The sequence below is a fragment of the Pecten maximus genome, chromosome 6 (assembly GCF_902652985.1).
Source record: "Pecten maximus chromosome 6, xPecMax1.1, whole genome shotgun sequence".
Lineage (NCBI taxonomy): Eukaryota > Metazoa > Mollusca > Bivalvia > Pectinida > Pectinidae > Pecten > Pecten maximus.
Window position 1 is genome coordinate 37,724,312 of NC_047020.1, and position 19,976 is coordinate 37,744,287.

General features: G+C 35.5%; 1 protein-coding gene across 1 annotated transcript; it reads right to left on the reverse strand.

Annotated features, from left to right (window-relative positions):
• Positions 1–14,614: 14,614 nt before the first annotated feature.
• Positions 14,615–19,280, reverse strand: LOC117329694. Its single transcript, XM_033887770.1, is given in 3 exon segments — positions 14,615–16,418; positions 16,420–17,449; positions 19,164–19,280. Coding segments are annotated over 2 exon segments (1,329 nt in total). The 5' UTR covers positions 17,155–17,449; positions 19,164–19,280; the 3' UTR covers positions 14,615–15,824.
• Positions 19,281–19,976: the final 696 nt, after the last annotated feature.

Here is a 19,976-nt window from a genome sequence, read left to right on the forward strand (position 1 = left end):
TAATTTCAGTAAAACGTTATAATATCTTATCCTAAATTTACTATTACTTTTGGATATGGAACACTTATAATTCCCTTTTCTGTGATGAAAATTCAAACTACAATAAAGCATTCTTTTTATTTCCATGTGATATTTTCTATAATCTAATATTTTAGATATATATTATCTAGATAAATTAACTATCAATGGTTATCAATGGTTATATTATTTCGTTGATGTTCATTTTTTGTGGAATACTTGTAGTTAAACTTTCTCAACTAAATAGGATTCTGTCTGCAACAACAAACACCCATTTACCGAGAACTTCAGCGTTCTTTTATTCAATCCTTATTTTAAAATAATGCATGTTTCTTGCAAAAAAAACCACTAAATAAGAAAATAAGCATTTAAAAGCAAATTAATATTGCAACAAAGCAAATGGTAGAACAGAGATCACTCATGTCAGTTTTCGTGACAATCGGTTTACCAAGCCATTCATACCTAGAGCGGTTACCTCCCTTCCCCTGTCTGTAACCGTCTTAACAAACATTACTGCATTGTGCGTCATTGTATCACCCAATGACATCTCATATCTCAGATATTGTCAGGCGAATTAATATTCATGTTTCCAGATGTCATAAGTTATTACATGTGTGAATGTATATACATGTTTACGTTGTTATAAATTGCGTGACATTTTAATTAATCGTCATAATGCTATTTTCGATCACGTGTTCTCTGAGAGTAAGGATACAATTTTTTCATTAGATACCTGTATTTTTACCTGAATGACGTATTACGAGATTTTTTCACTTTAATAATGAAACTAAGTATAACATTTCATAAAATAGTTATCTGACACGTTTTTGTTTTTTTGTTTTTTTGTTTTTTTCCTTTTGAATAGGATGCGGTTTAAGTGTTTGAAACTTATTTTTAATTATTTTGATATTTGCCTGTCATTGCTTTGTGATTGATTGCTATATGTATAAACAAAATGAAGCCACGTGCATGCATATAATTAACTTCTTTGTTATATTTGAAATGTTTCATTAATCTAGATTTAATATGATATGCATTTCCATTGCCATATAAAATTTTCGAACCTATTCATTATGTATATTATACATAAACAGTAAACAAGGAAATAAAAGAAAACAATTGTAAAAATAAGCCAGTCACAAAAATGCATACATTGACTTAATTGTCGGAGTCCTATAAATATTGGTCATTAGTTCGGACTAACTTGAACCCATTAGAAATACCATGTAGGGGCCGCGGTGGCCGAGCGGTTAATTTGCCCCGACACTTTATCACTAGCCCTCCACTTCTGGTCGAGAGTACGAAACCCACGTGGGGCATGCGCAGTTGCCTTTTACTGACCGTAAGCCGGTGGCCTTTCTCCTGGTACTCCGGCTTTCCTCCACCTCCAAAACCGAGCACGTCCTTAAATGACCCTGGCTGTTAATAGGACGTTAAACAAAAGAAAACCAAACTGAAATGTCATGTTTAATATCTATTGACAAATGACTATTTCCAAACAAAGAAGTTTTGGTATAAATTCGACACAACCGCAGTATCCAAGTCAATGTGTGTTTGTTTTAGTCGGTACAGAACAAAACATTACGCTCATCCAATGTACTCGTTTCAAGCGTGTTCGACACACGGATTTTGACTGTCACTGAGTCGACGTTGCATCATAACTATATTTCATATTTGACATGAATGCCACACGAATATTGACTAGATCTATTAATTCTAAATCAAGGTAAAAGTAGGTCGAAAGTTATTTTCTATGTTACCAAAATGATCATGCCTTGAGGGTAAAATATGGAAAGAGAGAGAAAACGAACTTAATACTAGTACTTCTCCGTTTTCATTTGTTCAAACGCAAACAAAGGTATGTAAAATCCAATTATATGTAATGATGTATCATTTCCAATAATGTATGTACATTTATTGATAATAATGAACATCTGAAAATAAAAAAATCATATCAAGGTAATTAGATTTAGATCCTAATTGAAGTTTGTATTGTTTAATAATGGAGCCACACGTCTGAATCAGCATTTAATTATTTGTTATTCTCGAAATCAAACTTCATTCGTCAGGTATTGAATAGAGATTAGCACGTCTATCTCAATATACATCTATCACAGTTTACACGTAAGTCTACAGTAAATATAGAAAGTATATAAAGAAAAGGTTATTCTGATATAAAGCCATATATGTCTTGATTAGACTTCAAAATATAAATTTCAACGTCGATAGCTTTGCAATTGAATATAATTTACGTTATTTAAAATAGACTTTATTAACATAAAATAGTGTTTACATACAGTAGGGCAGTAAAGTACATGTATATTGTGTGCAGATATAAGAAAAAATCAATCTGTGTCAGAATGATTTTATTTATTTTTATTTATTTATTTATTTATTTATTTATCTATTTATTTATTTATTTATTTATTTTATTTATTTATTTATTTATTTATTTATTTATTTATTTTTATTTATTTATTTTTATTTCAGAGATGAAATCCACAAACGATTCCTAAAGTCAAGGACTCCATGAATTAATCGCCGTAAATCTGAAACATACATATTGTACTACAATATGATATTTCAAACACTTACATGTATATATAATGAACTAAAATGTATATGTTATAAGTATCGACAATTTTTTATGATTGATAAACTTAATGTGTATTATATGCGTACACTTTATGTATCTTCTTACCTTATAAGCAAACAATAATCAGAAGTTCAAAGCATCCGAAAAATGACTTTAAAATATTTCATCCTCAAGCGTCACTTTACTTGGACGTATTTTTTGAGGGGATACATCAGAAAATACAACGCATGACAGTTCATAAGATTATTGAGGGGTATATAATCGTGAGTAAATGTTTAAAGAGGACAACAACTTGTAACGAAGTAGAATACAATGGTATAATATACTTGGTATATATCTAATTGTTGTATGTTTTACTGTGGGGACTAATGTTCGTTATATATAGCCATAATGTATACAGTTTTTACACGATATAACAATGTCAATGTCAACTACAAAACGATACTATGTAAACAAGATCAAATAAATGTCGACTTTTTAAATATTGTTATAAATATGTCATTCTTGTAGCAAAGATTGTCTATAGTAGATGAACACATCGCGATGAATACCATTATCATAAACTTCTGTTATACGGAGTCTAATATCTATAATGTAAACCGTTCTAGTGTTGGCACGTTCACCTCTAATTAACCTCGTGTTCTTAATACACGTTAATTGATGATAAAAGTCAAATTAAGATACATCTAAAAGGGTCAAATAGACGAAGACAAACCGCGTGTCACGGAGTCATACCTAATAGTCACTGCTGAGGGAGCATTCATTGTACTCCAATTCGTGTCAGATAAAATGATTCTCGAAAACTGGAGAAAATTATTGCTCACATTCAGGAAAATATTTGACAAGACAACTATATGTATGTTAATTACCAGCTGTCGTCATAATCAGAATTTCTGTAAGAAAATCAATTGTTATAAACCAATGTAAGTGAAATCTAATTGTCAACGATATACAGTAAAATGTATGCCACGTAATGTAAATTTAATTGTACGTGTATATGATGTATTTATGGAGAAGAGGTCGTAAGTTGTAAGATTTGCCTCTCGTCCATTTGTCATTTTGGACATTAAGATATGTTTAAATCTCAAAAGAAATCACAATGAAAGAATACAGAAAAGCAGAATTACACTTACCTAATTTTATAAAGATTTAATATTAGTTTAAACTGTGTTTTGTTTGTCAATTTCCATTAAATGATAAATACAACATTCAAATTATACAAAAATTCAGAAACAGGTGTCAAGACACTTATATAAATCTGACACCTATATATATATAGGTTGACGTTACATAACAGCATAGACATGATAAAACACGACATCGTATCATAATGACAATTGTATCTAATGTAAAAACATTAGTTGGAATTTGACCAAAAAATTAAATACATTGTAGCTAATAAAAACGGAGGAAAACGTGAAAGTGGAATTTGCTGATTCCATCTGGTTGTAGAACAAAACATGTCCATGCCACGTTAGCATGGAAAATCTGTTTAAATTTACCAGGAAATTTTGCACAGCAGGGAATATCCTCGTGTTACCGTCGATGGAAAGAGAAACATCTCCAGACAGTAATAAACTTACAGTTACTATACTACAATGCAATCGTGCTATCTGTTAAAGGCAGATTTTATCATATACAACTTGTAATTTTTACTTGCACAGCATATGAAACCTGTCATTTTGCAACCTCCAAGGAATAGACATGTCTCTTAATATGTAGGTATTTAATCAAATAAACTTAATTAAAATTTACACGGTGGTCTGTCCGTTCGTGATTTTGTCAACTTTATGCAAACTAGTTGAATAGGAATATCATACATATAGCTCATATTGTACGAAATATATTGATTTCCCAAACTTGTGAAAATTATATATTTGCATTGTCATTCGCTCTTTGTTTGTTTGTTTTGTTTTGTTTGTTTGTTTGTTTGTTCTGTTTTGTTTGTTTGTTTGTTTTTTTAATAAATTCTCCATCAAGAAAAAAGTACCAGAGAGAAAGATTTAAATGTCCCGATAAGAGAAATATTTCAGGAAAAGATGTTCAAGGATGCTAAAACGAGAATACTATCTTGGTGACAAACCCATGTCATGTGCTTACAAATCGATACAGTCTGGTTTTATCTTAGCTCATTTCATATACATGTACCCCGGGATCAATAAATATGACAACCTGTAATACGTCTGGTGTAATTTAAGACACCTTCATAGTGTTACTTGTATCTAGAATGCCGTGCTACTTAAAAGAAGAAGAAGAAAAACATGAATAACTGCTGTTTATTTCTACTTGGTTCTTTCTTTGGGTTTAATCCAATATCTGTATAAAATACACAAAATCATTGTCGACAGAGGTTTTAATTTCCTATAGTATTAAGTCGTGTAGACATTTCTAACACTGTTGGAAGAACCTGTTCATCTATTGGATGGTTAACGAAATAACATTTTATAAGTGGTCAAATTAATGTAAGTTCAGATTTGGAGCTATATAGACAATATAGTTCAAGTTCCCCTTCACTTTGTGCTAATTAGCTCATCAGTTCAGAGAGAGACCCCTTCACTTTGTGCTAATTAGCTCATCAGTTCAGAGAGAGACCCCTTCACTTTGTGCTAATTAGCTCATCAGTTCAGAGAGAGACCCCTTCACTTTGAGCTAATTAGCTCATCAGTTCAGAGAGAGACCCCTTCACTTTGAGCTAATTAGCTCATCAGTTCAGAGAGAGACCCCTTCACTTTGTGCTAATTAGCTCATCAGTTCAGAGAGAGACCCCTTCACTTTGTGCTAATTAGCTCATCAGTTCAGAGAGAGACCCCTTCACTTTGAGCTAATTAGCTCATCAGTTCAGGGACAGACAGATACAGCAATCGAGTAGATTTCACAATTTCATATATAAATATGCATATTATATATATAGGTTCAGTCGTGGAACGTTACGGCTAATACACACAACAAATGAGAGTGTATTTATATTGTAAATTAGTAATTACATATTTAAATGTATGTGTACACACTGAATTATTTCATCAAGGTAATAATTCTAAGCTTTTCTTATTTGTAAGCTTCAAACATCTACCCAAATTTGTCAATTCTTTAGGACTATTGTAGACAGTAATTCCACTAATTTGTACACTTTGATTTGTTACATAATACCTTTTCGTGAAGTATTTCTTAAATTAGCAAAGCAAGAGCAAACAAATTCAAAGTGGAACTCGTCTTTAATGTCATTCAAGTGACATAAATGACAAACTCTTTGACGTCGCTCAATGTTATGATATCTACCTTTATCAATGTTAAGAGTGTGTGAAGAATTTTAGCAATTTCTTTCAATATTCAACCGATACCGACTTCTTCAGATCAGTCCTTATAGTATAGCTATTGAACAGATGTTTACAATAGGACAACTTTACATTTGTCCATTTTGATATTCAATTTCTTTTCTGACTTGTAACTGGTCATCGAGGTCGTTCTGTTAGACTTGAGAGCCTCTCTGGGCCATTTGGCGAAATTGAATTAAAATGCGTTCAAAACCTGGTAACGCGTGTTTCGTATGGATTCTGTCTCGAGCATTCAGCATTTTGTAGGTATCTCTCTATCTCATAGACTTTCTCCCAAGCAACACTTTTATCACTAAAAGTCTGTATGTGTGATCGATAACCAAGATTGAGAATCATGTTGAGGTTCATAATGTACTTCAGGGAGCGACTGATTTGATAGACAAACTTAATGACTTTCTTCACAGTGTATCTTTTTTATCTTCTTCTTTCACTTCACGGAAATAAAAGTCATGCTAGGATATGTATTTAAAAAAAAAAAAAATTTAGAAGGCGCGCCTCTCCCTAAGAAATCAAATCCGTTTGTGTCGGTGGAGTATCTTCCTGGGCATATTAATCGTCAACTATCTGAGAGTTTCATCTGTTTGTATGTGAAGGCGGAAGATTTCATATCAAATTTATCTTTCGGTAAATATAAAAAGCCAATCCAACAAAAACAAAGAAACCAAACAAAAATCATTACCAAACAGGAACCGGAAATGTTAGACAACAGAAAACGGGAAGCAGGTGCATGCTGGGTACTCACTTTGACCTTGTCTGCGTCTTCACCCGGCCTTGAAAATATCGCGTAACAAACTCTATCAACATTTGTTTTATCCCTTTATTTCCAGCGAAAAATTCAGAATTTCAGAAACAATTCAGTTATACTTACCAATGCGTACCTTCTCAGAACCTTCTCTTTGTCTTTCATCGGGCAAACACCGACTTTGAGATGGGGTTGGGTTGGGATGAGAGTTGGTCCCATGGCAACAGAAAGATGGAAAGTGACAGATCAACATGGACGAAATATGTACATCTTTTCTTTATCACACAGAAAAAATAAATATATACACACTTCTCTATAAACGAGTTTAAAAACAATATGTAGGATATTACTTTAATCTATTAAATATATCGGTACATAATCGGGGAAGCGGACATGTAGATGAGGAGGAGGGGTCGCTGATACCAAAATCAGGATGCAATGTGGATTGATCTTTTGTCATTGGATTTTTGTATGCGTAGCCTGTAAATTAGTTTGGTCAAAACAATCTTGTCTTCTATGGGAATATGGGTGAATTTATATCGTTTTTGACATCGTATTTTCATCTAAATATATTTCTTTCTCTCCTTTCTACATGAAATAAATAGATGTACATGTTTCGTGGGATAGTGGGGACATGCAAGGGACTTACGTTGCTTTCCTTCTTCCTTTCTATCTTCTTTCATTTTATCTTTTCTTTCTATTTTCTTTCCTTCTGTTTTCTTTCTTTCCCTTTATCTTCTTTCCTTCTATCTTCTTCCACTTCTTCGTCTGTGCGTCAGTTACAGGAAGTAAACAATGTAAAGTTCCATGACAATACCATCTATTTATTTGTTTCTGTCAGATATTTTAAACGTTTTGATTTGCGTCATACTTTATAAATAAATATTCACAAAAATCGAATCGGGTCCCAAACCTCACTGTCGGCAACACAGGGATTTGGCAATCTTCATATGTAGATACTATATATATATATAATCGGGAATTCGTGACAAGTCCCTGTGGTTAACAATGTACATATGATGGTTCATGAATATGTGAATTTCAGCTGCATAGCTAGCTTTTGTGTCTGTTCGGTTGAGTGTCATGTCTGTTTTTCGAAGTTCAGCAACGTCGAGCGTGGTCAGCTCTTGGATGTGTAACCGCTCCGTTGTTCCCCCTGTGTTACATACACGCCAGTCTCAGGCTGATTACGTTGCACTCCACGAACCTTTTACCGAAGGGTAAACCTCAGTTTCGTTGGTAAGGCCAGATAAAGAATACAGACTGGATATGTTAATATTTACATATAAGTCATCATAACATTACCTAGCTTGTCAAAAGTTTCTTCGTGGACAGGAACACGTACTGTAACTGGTGGGAATACACGTACTGTATGTTCTTTTTAGGATCGGGTACAGTGCACGTGTACTATACAGCCGCGTGCACGTGCAGAACACGTACGTTTGTGGCTATTGAAACACCACTACTATGAATAGCAAGCCAAATACGTCGTCATGGCATAAAATTCCTCTCTGATCTTTTTCTTCTGGTCTTTTCATCTCTCCTCTTTCCGAATTTCTCCATTTTTCATTTATTCAAGTATTACATTGCTCACTTACGTATTCTCCCACTTGCTGCCGTTTATTCAATGTATCATAAAAGGAAACGGATTAATATAAGTCTTATACTTGTTTCCGAATCCTATTCACATTATGATTGTATGATTGTGTATTGTATATGTATGAATTGAATGAATAAAATAAAGTTTATATTAAGTACGGTGGACGATAAGCACCAAACGACTAATCTCGTATTCCTGCTCCCTTAGATTTACAACGTGAAAAGGACCAACTGAGCGAATACACGAAAAAGAGGGAATGGTATCCAGATATATAAAAAAAACAAGCAAAAATTAGTAAAAACAACTCATATTTGTGTTACAATCCTCCATATCCATAGAATCCCACTTCGATTAACGAGAAGGGAGTTCTGCCTGGATGTATCAATTACGATCCCCCAAACCAAATAAAAATACATTTTGTATTTCAAGAGATCCTCGTATATGTTCATTTTCCTCAACTACAGCTACAGTGACCTGACTCTTCATATACATGTACCTTCATATCTGTTGCTAAACACACGTAGAATATAGTTCCTTTGGCCCCGCATATGACGCGACAGGTGGCGTTACTGGTCAATATGAAGTATGTGATTGGTCAATGTAGCGGTAAATGCAAAATGCAAATATCCAGTTAAAAACGAAACAAAGTTAAGATGTAATGCAAGCTGAATAAGTGGATGTATTTTTTTCAAATGACACATTAATAAAATTATATTCCCGATTCAAATGAAGTCTTATTATCACCAAAAATGATTCAAACTGATTTGTTATCATTGCTGAAACACTTTAGTTCGTAAATTTATTTCACCAGCAGTTTTATACTATAACCACCAGCATAAAACTATACCGTTTCTCTTTTTTAAAGATATTTCTTGTTTTTTATTAAATATCCCAAGCTGTGTGTAGGTTTCAGTAAAGTCAAGCCAATCTACAAAGCATCGAGACATCAACACACACAGTATGTGGGATTGAGATTGTCCTGTCTAGCAAGAGACGGTTGTTAATAAATCTAGTCACGCGGAGTGGAGAAAAAAATCACCCCTGATGAATGTCAGCCTAATCAAAATTAGATGTTCATTATCTGCTCCGTAAACTACAGCTATTGTGATTGGTCAAATGCAACTAACTTTCTGAAAGATGATTGTTTTTTTTTTGTTTTTTTTTTGTTTTTTTTTAATTTATGTGGGAAATTTGATCCCTGACGTGACCCCCGATGGGATGTTCTTAGATGTTCATACGGCACGGAGTAGGTAATGAACATCTACATTTAATTAGATTTGCCGAATGTTGGAATTGATTAGACAGTTACTGGATTTCGCGCCTTGCACTCCGCTTCCTTGACGTTTTTTGCTTGCTTGCTAGCATTATCATCTAGTCATCATCCATGGTTATTTTCAGGCGGAATCTCTTTGTAGTAGTTGGTGGCTACCACATTTAACAACCATGTTTAGAAGACGTAAGTTTATATGGCGATCCACCGCAATGGACATTCCTGTGCACCATTGTTTTTTTAAATTGTAAAGTACCATGAGGTTTCCTCCTATGCCCATAAGTAATCGCATCCTCTTAATTTTGATTTATATTATTTAACTGACATTATTCTAGCCTTGTTACCAACCGTAGTACCATTTATCGCCACTACGCTCCGCTAGTTGTATCTTATGGCCCATTCAGAAAACCTCGGCCGATTCTCTTCGATGGAAGGTACGGAATCGGCCGAGTAATTACGAATGTTTTCGAACCGATACAATTCAGAGTAAGGGAAAACAGGACAGGCGATCTAGTGCGAGAGCTTCCGGTTGTTGTTTTTTTTTTTAACAAATTGAGGAACCTGGCAGCACCTGGCTTTCAAAAGGACTTATTTGGCCGTCTTTTTATTATTATCTAATTTGATTAACTACAAATTCAACAAAGTACCCTAACTTTTCTTTTACCCAGTCTTTTATACTGAAGGTTAAGACAAAGAGACTAATCAAAACATGGAGCAACCAAATATTTGTCACATTGATTTGATAGTTTTAGCTGCGAGAGAAACAAATCTAAATGTTACACAGTTCTTTTAAGATTTTGTTCGAGTAATAACAACGATTTTTTTTTTCCGATTATCAAAAAATTACTATCGCCCTTTGATTGTACTCCTGTCCTTAACCCGCTTCAACCAACGGAAATGATGAGTAATCATGGCGTGGGCCTGGACCCATTTGTCACTTTATTGCTGGTCTGGGATGTACCATATACCTCGTCAAATTCCCTCAGTTTGTCGTGTGAACAGCCACAATTTACTGAATTATAGTTCCCAGATGTGTTCTGATGGGAACTCGGAATTCCGTCAAGACTATTTCACGCTCTTACAAACATGTATCTTTCTGCCGTCTCAAGATCAAAGTAAATATCGATAAAACTACGCTGCACGGCTACAAAATGTGATTTTATATTACCAAGGACGTTTTGTCACACCACAATCAAATCAAGCTTCAAAGTAGACATACAAACTATTCCGTGTCCCGACACTTTATCACTAGCCCTCCACCTCTGGGTTGCGGGTTCGAAACCTACGTGGGGCAGTTGCCGGCTACTGACCGTAGGTCGTTGGTTTTTCTCCGGGTACTCCGGCTTTACGCCACCTCCAAAACCAGACACGTTTTTAAATTACCCTGGCTGTTAATAGGACGTTAAACAAAACAAACCAAATCAAACCTTATTGAGACAGTATTAACGGCTTTTTTAATATTGTTTTTTTTTTAAGTGTGCCTACGAAAGTATTATCGACTGTTTTGACAAAGGGAACTGTATTCCAAATGTCGAAAAGGGAATTTTTGAGTTATGGTATAATTAATCACTTTAAGTTAGTTGCATGTTTACAATGTCCGTAAGGAATAAACAATGAGAAGATTTCAACCGGAGAATACAGACGGTAAACGATACAACAATTCTAATACAAAATCGATAAAAAGATGACAAAATATGAAGAATTTATAGCGTTACACGGCGACCCCTGAAAAAAGGAAAAGGAGAAACAAATCGAGTTATAGGAAAGCTGTCTAGAAAATGTTAAGTTGCAGAAAACAGCCGTAAATTATACCGAGGTTTATTGAACAAGGCGTTCGGCACATAGAATAAATTCTAGGCGTTAGTGAACTACAATGTTAGAAAGGTTTGAACATGTCTGAAGATCACGTTTCTTTCGCGTGGATTGAGTTTTCACAATATTGTTTACAGTGAATGATACAAGTCTATATCTTTTATTTGCTTCTCTATAAATAACCACTTCCTCCATTTTTACTTACTCTTGCACTGTATATAGTGCTGTTACCCCTACAGGTTTGTCCCTATAATCACCGACGGGGCCCCGATAGTTCAGTCGACTAGAGCGTCGGCCATGATGTCATCTCAGGAAGATCCAAGGTGTGTGATTCGACGCTCCCTACCGGTGCCGGTTAGTTTCTCGGGAAGCTAAGGACAAGGCTGGTCTGTGCTTTCGTGGTTGTGTCCTTGGGCAAGACACTCTCCCTAATTGATCTGGATGGCATGCGACGGGCCTCACGTATGTTGTTCTGTGAGGTAGTCACCAACTACTACAAGGAGACCCCGCCTCAAAATGACCATGGCTGCTCACCGCAGCGATCATCCAAGCAAACAAGCAAGCATCAATAACGAGTCATAGGACTAAATAGCTGTATGATGTAGTTTAATATTCATGATTTGGCAATATTTAATGGCACTCTCCTCTAGTGTGTCATTTGTAAAATCATTTGAGATTGCTGCGGGTGTGTTCTTTCGGTGGTTTGATGTCACTTTGCATGCGTTGTTTACCAGTTTAGAATATTCATGTTTTTTAAATAACGAAATATCGAGAGAAAAAAAAGATAAAATAATATGATTAATTTACTTCTTCCATTTCTATATGTTCAACCTTTATTAGGGCCTGTCTTGATTTCCTCTACTCCGGTTTCTGAATCTCCATAACTTCTGTCATTATACATTTGAGATTGCACCATCCTTGACGTGTCATGTAAGGGCGAAACAGCTGTTTGACGCAGTGTTCTATTCAATATTCAAGGGTGTTATGTGATTGTGTCTTTTACAATCCTTAGTTAACTTAAGCTTGTGTCGTGTTAATTGAAATGAAAATATCGATATTTCTGTGATGTGAAGCAGTGTATGTGTTTCGACGATCACTACCATTGTCGGTTTGTGTTTCTCGGGAAGCTGAAAAACAGACCAGCCAGTGCTGTTGTGGTTGTGTCCTTGGGCAAGACATTATACCCTAATTGCACTGGATGGCATGCGACGGGCCTCCTGTATTTTGTTCAGTGAAATAGTCACCATCTACTGCAAGTAACCTGCCTCAAAATGACAATGGCTGTTCACGGGGCGATAAACCGAGAAAAACAAAAACAAAATCGACGATCCTTACCAGTGCCGGTTTGTGGTTCTCGGGAAGCTGAGTAACGGACCTGTCTGTGCTGTCTTGATTATGTCCATGGGCAAGCCACCTTTTGTCTGGATGTCATGCGATTTGACTCTCCTATGTTGTTTAGTGAAGTAGCCACCAGCTACTACAACGATACCCCGCTTCAAAATGATATTCTATTCACCACATGTATATATGACTATTGGTATTAATTGTAACCAATAAATATCATTATTTCATTTCATTTTGATGAAAGGTGTTCCAGTTCCGAAGATTTATATTTGCCTTTGTATGTACATGGAATTGAATAATATAAGCTATAAGTTTGTTTTCCCATCCCATAGAAATATTTGTACATGTGTTGACTATTTTGATTAATGAATAAATATTGTTTAAACTAAAGTGATTCTGCCTGTTCAATGGGCGATATATCCAACAACTAACCATGTGAAGCACAGAGAAGATACGAAAGGGAGTTCTGGGTCTCCTCAAGAAATATCAGTTTTCCGTAAATCTCACCCGAATTCGACAGTTTGACAGCATTCATAACTCGTTTTGATAAATATTAAGCCGGTGTGATTGTTGTCATTGGTATTGGTGAATATTAATTTTGGTGTAAACACGCGAAATATTACATCTTAGGGTTTAAAATGAACCATCATTGAAAGAAAAATGACAGCATATCTGTGTTATGTCTATAAATTTAACTAGCCTATATAAGCTTACAATGTAACGCTACGAACGACAATGGCGGAATTCGCTAGAGAACGCTACCAGCTGAACGTCATAGTATAACCCGCATGTTGAAATTTTAGGTCACTGATATGCTTGAAATAGACAAACCACGACCAAAATTGCTCCTATCGCGAACAAAGTGTAACAATGTTAAGACATTACAAATATTCCAACCGTACATTTTGTATTACGGCTTTTCGTGTGAAAAAGTAACCATTTCTGGTAGTTCAGCGAAGTTTGGAAGGTTTGAAGAGCAATTTTCGTGAGTATATTGCTTGTTTAATTAAATATATATCCCCCACCTCAATATCGTGCTTGACAAGGAAATTTTGAATAATTTGTGCAAATGTTTGTTTAATTATAAATGTGTTAGCAAAAAAAATATTTCCATTTATAATCTAGTATCGGAATGAATTTCAAATGTTGAAAGTATTGTGAATCACCGTTCCTATTCCTTCTTTAATAAAACAAATTAACAAATTACATTCAGATGATCTACTTGTACAAAGAGGGTATAGAGTTTGTACCTCAATACATGTTTTTATATACCCAGAATGAATTGCAAAGAGGGTTTGTATTATATTACGATTTTGTCCATGATTAAGATTTTGCCCACGATTAAGAGGAAATAAAATACTTTATAATCATGAATATAAAGAATAATTTATTGATCTCTGATATTGTTATCTAACATTGATTGGTGTGTAATACTTCCATATATTTATTAATTATAGACCTTTGATGAGGTTAGATTCTACCAGGTTTGTATAACGCCATATTACCCGAATCAAAAAGGAAATTTTCATTGGGCATTGTGACATCAAAGTGATCATGACGTCATAAACGCAATAATGACTTGATGATCTAAAATAGAATCATCGGGTTATTATCTCGAAATGTTAATTTCCACGTGACGATGTTTTAGCCAATGAGAATTGCTGAGAAAACTTGGGCCATACCTAATGTTAACTACATATTATTTTAGTCTTTACATGTAAATGGTTCTGACATCATAAAAAGGTTCAATCAACTTAACCTTAGTAGACATTACAAAGGTGAAACCTTCCATGTGGGAGGGAAAGTCGATCACCCGATTACAGTATTCCCTGTGTTAACGTAAAGTCCTGATACGATACCAAAAATAAATATATAAAAGAAAATATCGTAACACAAGAAATCTAAGAAGAAGTTTATTTGAGATGCTGAATGTCAATTCATTTAAATAGCATCTAACTACATCACGCCTCTGGAGGCGCGGAAAAGAGCGAGCGGATCGATTACAAAACTGTTAAAATCAGCCCTTATTTCATTCCAACGTGTTACATCTGAATTCCCTGAGACCAGCCAAGCATACAACGTAAATCGCGACAGTAGAAATTTCAACAATGCAGATGGCAGACTATATTTGGAATCTAAAGACGAATGCTCCCTTATTAGTGATGTAAATTGTCTTCCGGTCAGGTTTTTATGACAACATGTAGGTAAGTATATATATATAATATACATGTACATCAGTGAAAGGACTTAACAAGTCATTATTTTTCCCCCGTATACGGTTATATTCTGTGGCAGTTTTTTGTTGACGTATTTGTTTTCACGAATAGTCTAGCTCCTTCACAGACTTACATGTACACACATCTACAAAATCTCTTAAGTAAAAATTTTAAGAAAATTTCGATAATAATTACGATTACAATAGATGTGTTTGTACATGTACAATGAACTATAATGGCAAACCTCATTGTACAAAGGAAACTATCACAGAATCATAAACAAATCCTCATATATCTCTTTACCAAAAGAGTGATGATTTCACATAGTGGGAAGTCGTCCAACTAGTATCAGCAAAAATGTTGTTACGTAATACAACGATAGGTATATACCCGCCGGTAGGCGTTCGAACATGGCAATGGTTGATTGCATGAATTGGTCAACGCCAAACTCATTGATAAGGTTGTAACTTAAACCCCAGACCTTTCACTTTTCACTTTACAACAGAAAGAAGTGTTCCATTTTAACATTAATTCTAATTATAATGGTCCGATAATATAATAAATGGATCCCTCGATTTACCAACCGATAAACAAAATAAACGTTTAAAAAAAAGGACTTGGTTTAGTTGTCTATAAATTAAACTACATTTTTATATTTCAATTCCGAATTCATACTTACTGAAGCGTATTTCACATATGCCTATAGATTTTGTTCGAATACAGCCTTTTCTTGAAATACAGTCACGTTTAGTTATGCAAACAAACAAACACTGTAGTAACATAGTTGCAATACAGTTAGCCCTCGTTTCCTCTGGTGTCAGGGCCAGAGGAAACTCGGACTACAACACAGTAAACTATGGCATACACAACTGAGCATTCCTGGCAGATTTCTTTCTATATAACGTATTGATAAACGTTAATACTTCCGGTTCCGTTCCCGACCCAGAGTCTGTGTTCCCGATCTATTCCGAGAGCGGAAGGGCATTCCACATCATCATCGGAGCTGAGAAGGTATCGGACGAAATTTCCGTCTTTATCCAGTAAATGGATGCAGTCGTTATTCCAGTCCGAAACAAGCACGTGCCCATATCGGTCACGTGTTACACCGAGAGGATAAAACGGGTTGTCAAGGGGGTCGTCAGGAGGCGTGTTGTAAATGACCTTGACATTTCCAACAGAATCCATGACGACAAAATCTCGTCTGCTGCTGTTGTAGTCCGAAAAGAACATATTCCCGCGCGAGTCCACTGCGATTCTGTGAGGGTCATATGGTGCAACGTCGACTTCAGAGATCACGTGACCCTTCTCTGACATCTTCACGATTAAATAGCGATTGCTATCGCTATTTCCCGAAATCCTCTCTACGCCACAAACGTATATCTCTCGCGAATCGGACAGAGTCATACCACGAGAGACGAAGTTGAGGGTGGCGAAGGTCGTCATCTGAAGATTTTCATCAACTCGCGTTATCACAGTTCCATTGTAACTAGGAGACCAACAGGTCTCCACATGACGTCATAATCATGTGATCAACAGCAACATTTAAGGTCAAGGACGCTTTCTTAGAACCGCCGATGTCATACAGATGGATGTCTTTGCTACCCCAACCACAGCAAATCCAGGCTTCTGTTGCAGAGATTGGCAATAGCGCGTGGATATTTGGAGATGGCTCTTCGCAGGTGAAGTTGGCCAATCGTTTAATTGAAAATTTTGGAGACTGAATCGGCGGCTGTGACTCTGTGGTAAAGGAGGACGGTAAAGATATATGAAAATAGTCTATCGACCCAAACATCGGGTTAAGGTCACATTTGGAAACACTTGCTGATTTGAAATTCAGACAAATCCGTTCGAGATCAGTCAGTTTCTGTACTGTCCTGAGTTCTTCATCCAACAGCTCCACCTCGTGGTCAAATATGTCAACATTGCCATGGAAAGATAACTCCCCACATTGTTTTTTCTTTGTCACCTTCCTAGCCGAAAGCTCCAACAGAACTTTGTGTATATGTTGCTCGTGATTAGCCAATCGATCTAACTCGGTGTTTTGTAAATCGAGAACACGTTTTGTAAAATCCTTTTCTATCTCGTCAATGACAGAATGGAGAAATCCGGTTCGTCTTTGAATGTCAGAAACACATTCATCGGTCACATCCTGCAGGTGCTCTCTCTGGCAAATGGACTCCGATAGCGAACGCTCCAGACTGGAAATGATATTTTCTATATACATCCTATAATATTCACTATTGTAGCCGTGTTTTTGCTTATATTGTCACATAGCTATAGATAATAAACACCATTCGTATCAATAAGTATCTAAAAACGTCACAACCAAACACTGTAAGGTCAACCTGAGGCTATTATTGTCAAACAGGCGCGTGCTGGACCATTTCACCGTGTGGTTGGTGGTCGTAGTTATAACTAGCGCCAGCGTCCTTCACTGCCTCTAATTCTCCACACAGCACGGGCAAGGTCATACGTGTGTTGTAATCAAGAGAGAAAATGCTGTAGTGAATTATCTCGCCCTGTAATAGAAATTGTGGCAATTTGTTAGTATCAAACTTGATCAATATCATCTGTAAGGCAATACAATCTATCTTGACGTACAAGATAAATGTCTTACAAATGTCTGTCCCTTATCAATAGCTGTACTCGCCGAGTTATCGACCCTGACGTATAGGAGAAGTGCCTAAGTAAGCACGGCGTCCAAAAATCCATAGAAATACCGTTCTAAAAATACGAAGATAGGTCATACGTTTATTTTGTAAGTCTTATAACCCTTGCAGAGAAATATAATTATATTGGTGTAATTTATTCAATAATGAAATTTATTATGGAATTATATTGCGCCTCATCAACAGTTCAATATTTTATCAATATCTTATCGATAATCAATATCTTGATCCCAGAACAAGATCACCTATATATGTGAGAATCTGAAGTCGCTCATTTGAACTTCTTAAAAGCCCGTCGGCTGTGCAAGTTTATTGTGCTATTAGACTGAAACTATTTGAAGCAGCATCGGCTTTACAGCAATTTCAATCGATATTTGAATTTTAAAAGGAATACTCTTCAGCTTTGCAGATGGATCACCGAAATTACACGTCTTTGGGGATTGTCATATTGGTCTACATGGGATATTGTACTGATTTTAATAATATCCATAATTATGAATTATATTTTCTATTTAAATTTAGTAATGCTTCGACTTCATTAATTAAGATGTCTTTAGCAGAATGCTGAGATGAACCCACGTGCATTTAAAACATCAAATTATGTGTTGATATAAACACCTCTGTTGTGTATTAAATGGTTATGGTATTATATGAAATTGTTAACTCAAAATGAAAACAAAAGTCTGGTTAGCATGTGCCTGTGTTGAATATGTGTTGAAATGACTAGTCTAACTACTCATGTATGCTGTCAACACAGATCTAAATCCCGTGCTATTTACAAATATGACCTTCTATATATATACACGTGTTTCTCTCTGCGCGTGTATACATGTTAAAACCATTGTTTACGGTTAGAGAAGGGTATGGCGACTTAACATATGATTTTAAGACCAGTGTGAAGGTCGAGATATAATACCGTGATCCAGACCTCACAAACAATACCTGGCGGCTGAATTTTTAATAATGTACTCGAATTTGCTTTTGTTACCAGAGAAAGGCTTCACAGGTAATACACCCAATACACAATAACCGAGTTTATACATGTACACGTTACGTATACACATACTTTAGGACGTGGAAATTAACACCAGTCGACATCCAGGTGCAGTGATAATTATGTATTCAATAACATATATCCATTGTTTAGATTTCTGATATCAAAATAAGAATAAATGATTATTGTAATATACCGGAAAATGAGAAAATTTCTTTCTAAGACAATATCTTAAGATATTATACCTATAATAAATAACTACAAAACGTGTTAAGTATATATCTTCCTTATTAGTCTTTATCTATATAAACAAGGAAGTAAGTTGTACCTGTCCCAGTAGACCTGTTTGTCACTCTCTAAACCTGTTCATTCTTTTCAAATCTCCCACACCCATCCCTCCTATATAGCTCCTCCCCACTTTTCTGAATCCACAACCTTTTAAAGCCCTCCCACATTATTCTTACTTTCTCTCACACCTACATACCCTGGACAACCACCTCCCCTCACTATCCAAATCTGTTCCCTCTCTCCAAAACCCCTCCCACTCTCCAAATTAAATAGATATTTTACCTGTATATGCACCGTATATTTTCTCTCCTTGTCAGCTGAAAGGTCAAAGGGCATGAACTAGTTTAATAAATTAAAAAAAATAAGATTAGATAAATAAATAACTTCCTCTACATTTAATTCCCCTAGCCTCCCACTATTCTAGCACGTATATATACCAGTAATGTATTTTACGATGCCTGGGACGAACGCCAACGTGTGTAAGAGTTTGTCGTGACTGCAACACTTGTCCTTTTCATACCTGGTACATTACCTGTTGAGCGTATCCATTAGAATTAACACTATTACATATCATTGACGTGCCTGGTGGCGCCTGATGTCACTCATCTCTCACAGTGGTGCATATATAGCGCCACCAAGTGGGCGAGAGAACGCCCCAGTCGTTAACAATACACATGGAAGTCTACATTGTGTACATATGCACACTAATGCATATACATATATGTGTGTACATGTATGTAGAATAACTCATTTCTTCCACCCTTGCACTTTCTTCTGTAATTGTACCCATTTGAAATCAACATTCAGAAAATTGACTTACCTTCTAACTTGTGTATATCGGTCTACAGGTACATGTAGTTCCAATATAAGGTAAACGTTTTTATATGAGTACATATGTGTATAGAAAACCCTTCCATTCACAAGTATGAATATAGAGGGCGACTCGGACAAGGGTCAGTAAGCCAACAGGTCATAAGTTCATATATAAGAAATAAAAAGTATATATACTTACATATAGAAATATCTTTAATGATAGCCATGGAAATCAAACGCGAGATACATCTTGAACATTGAGATCATGATACTACAAGTGGA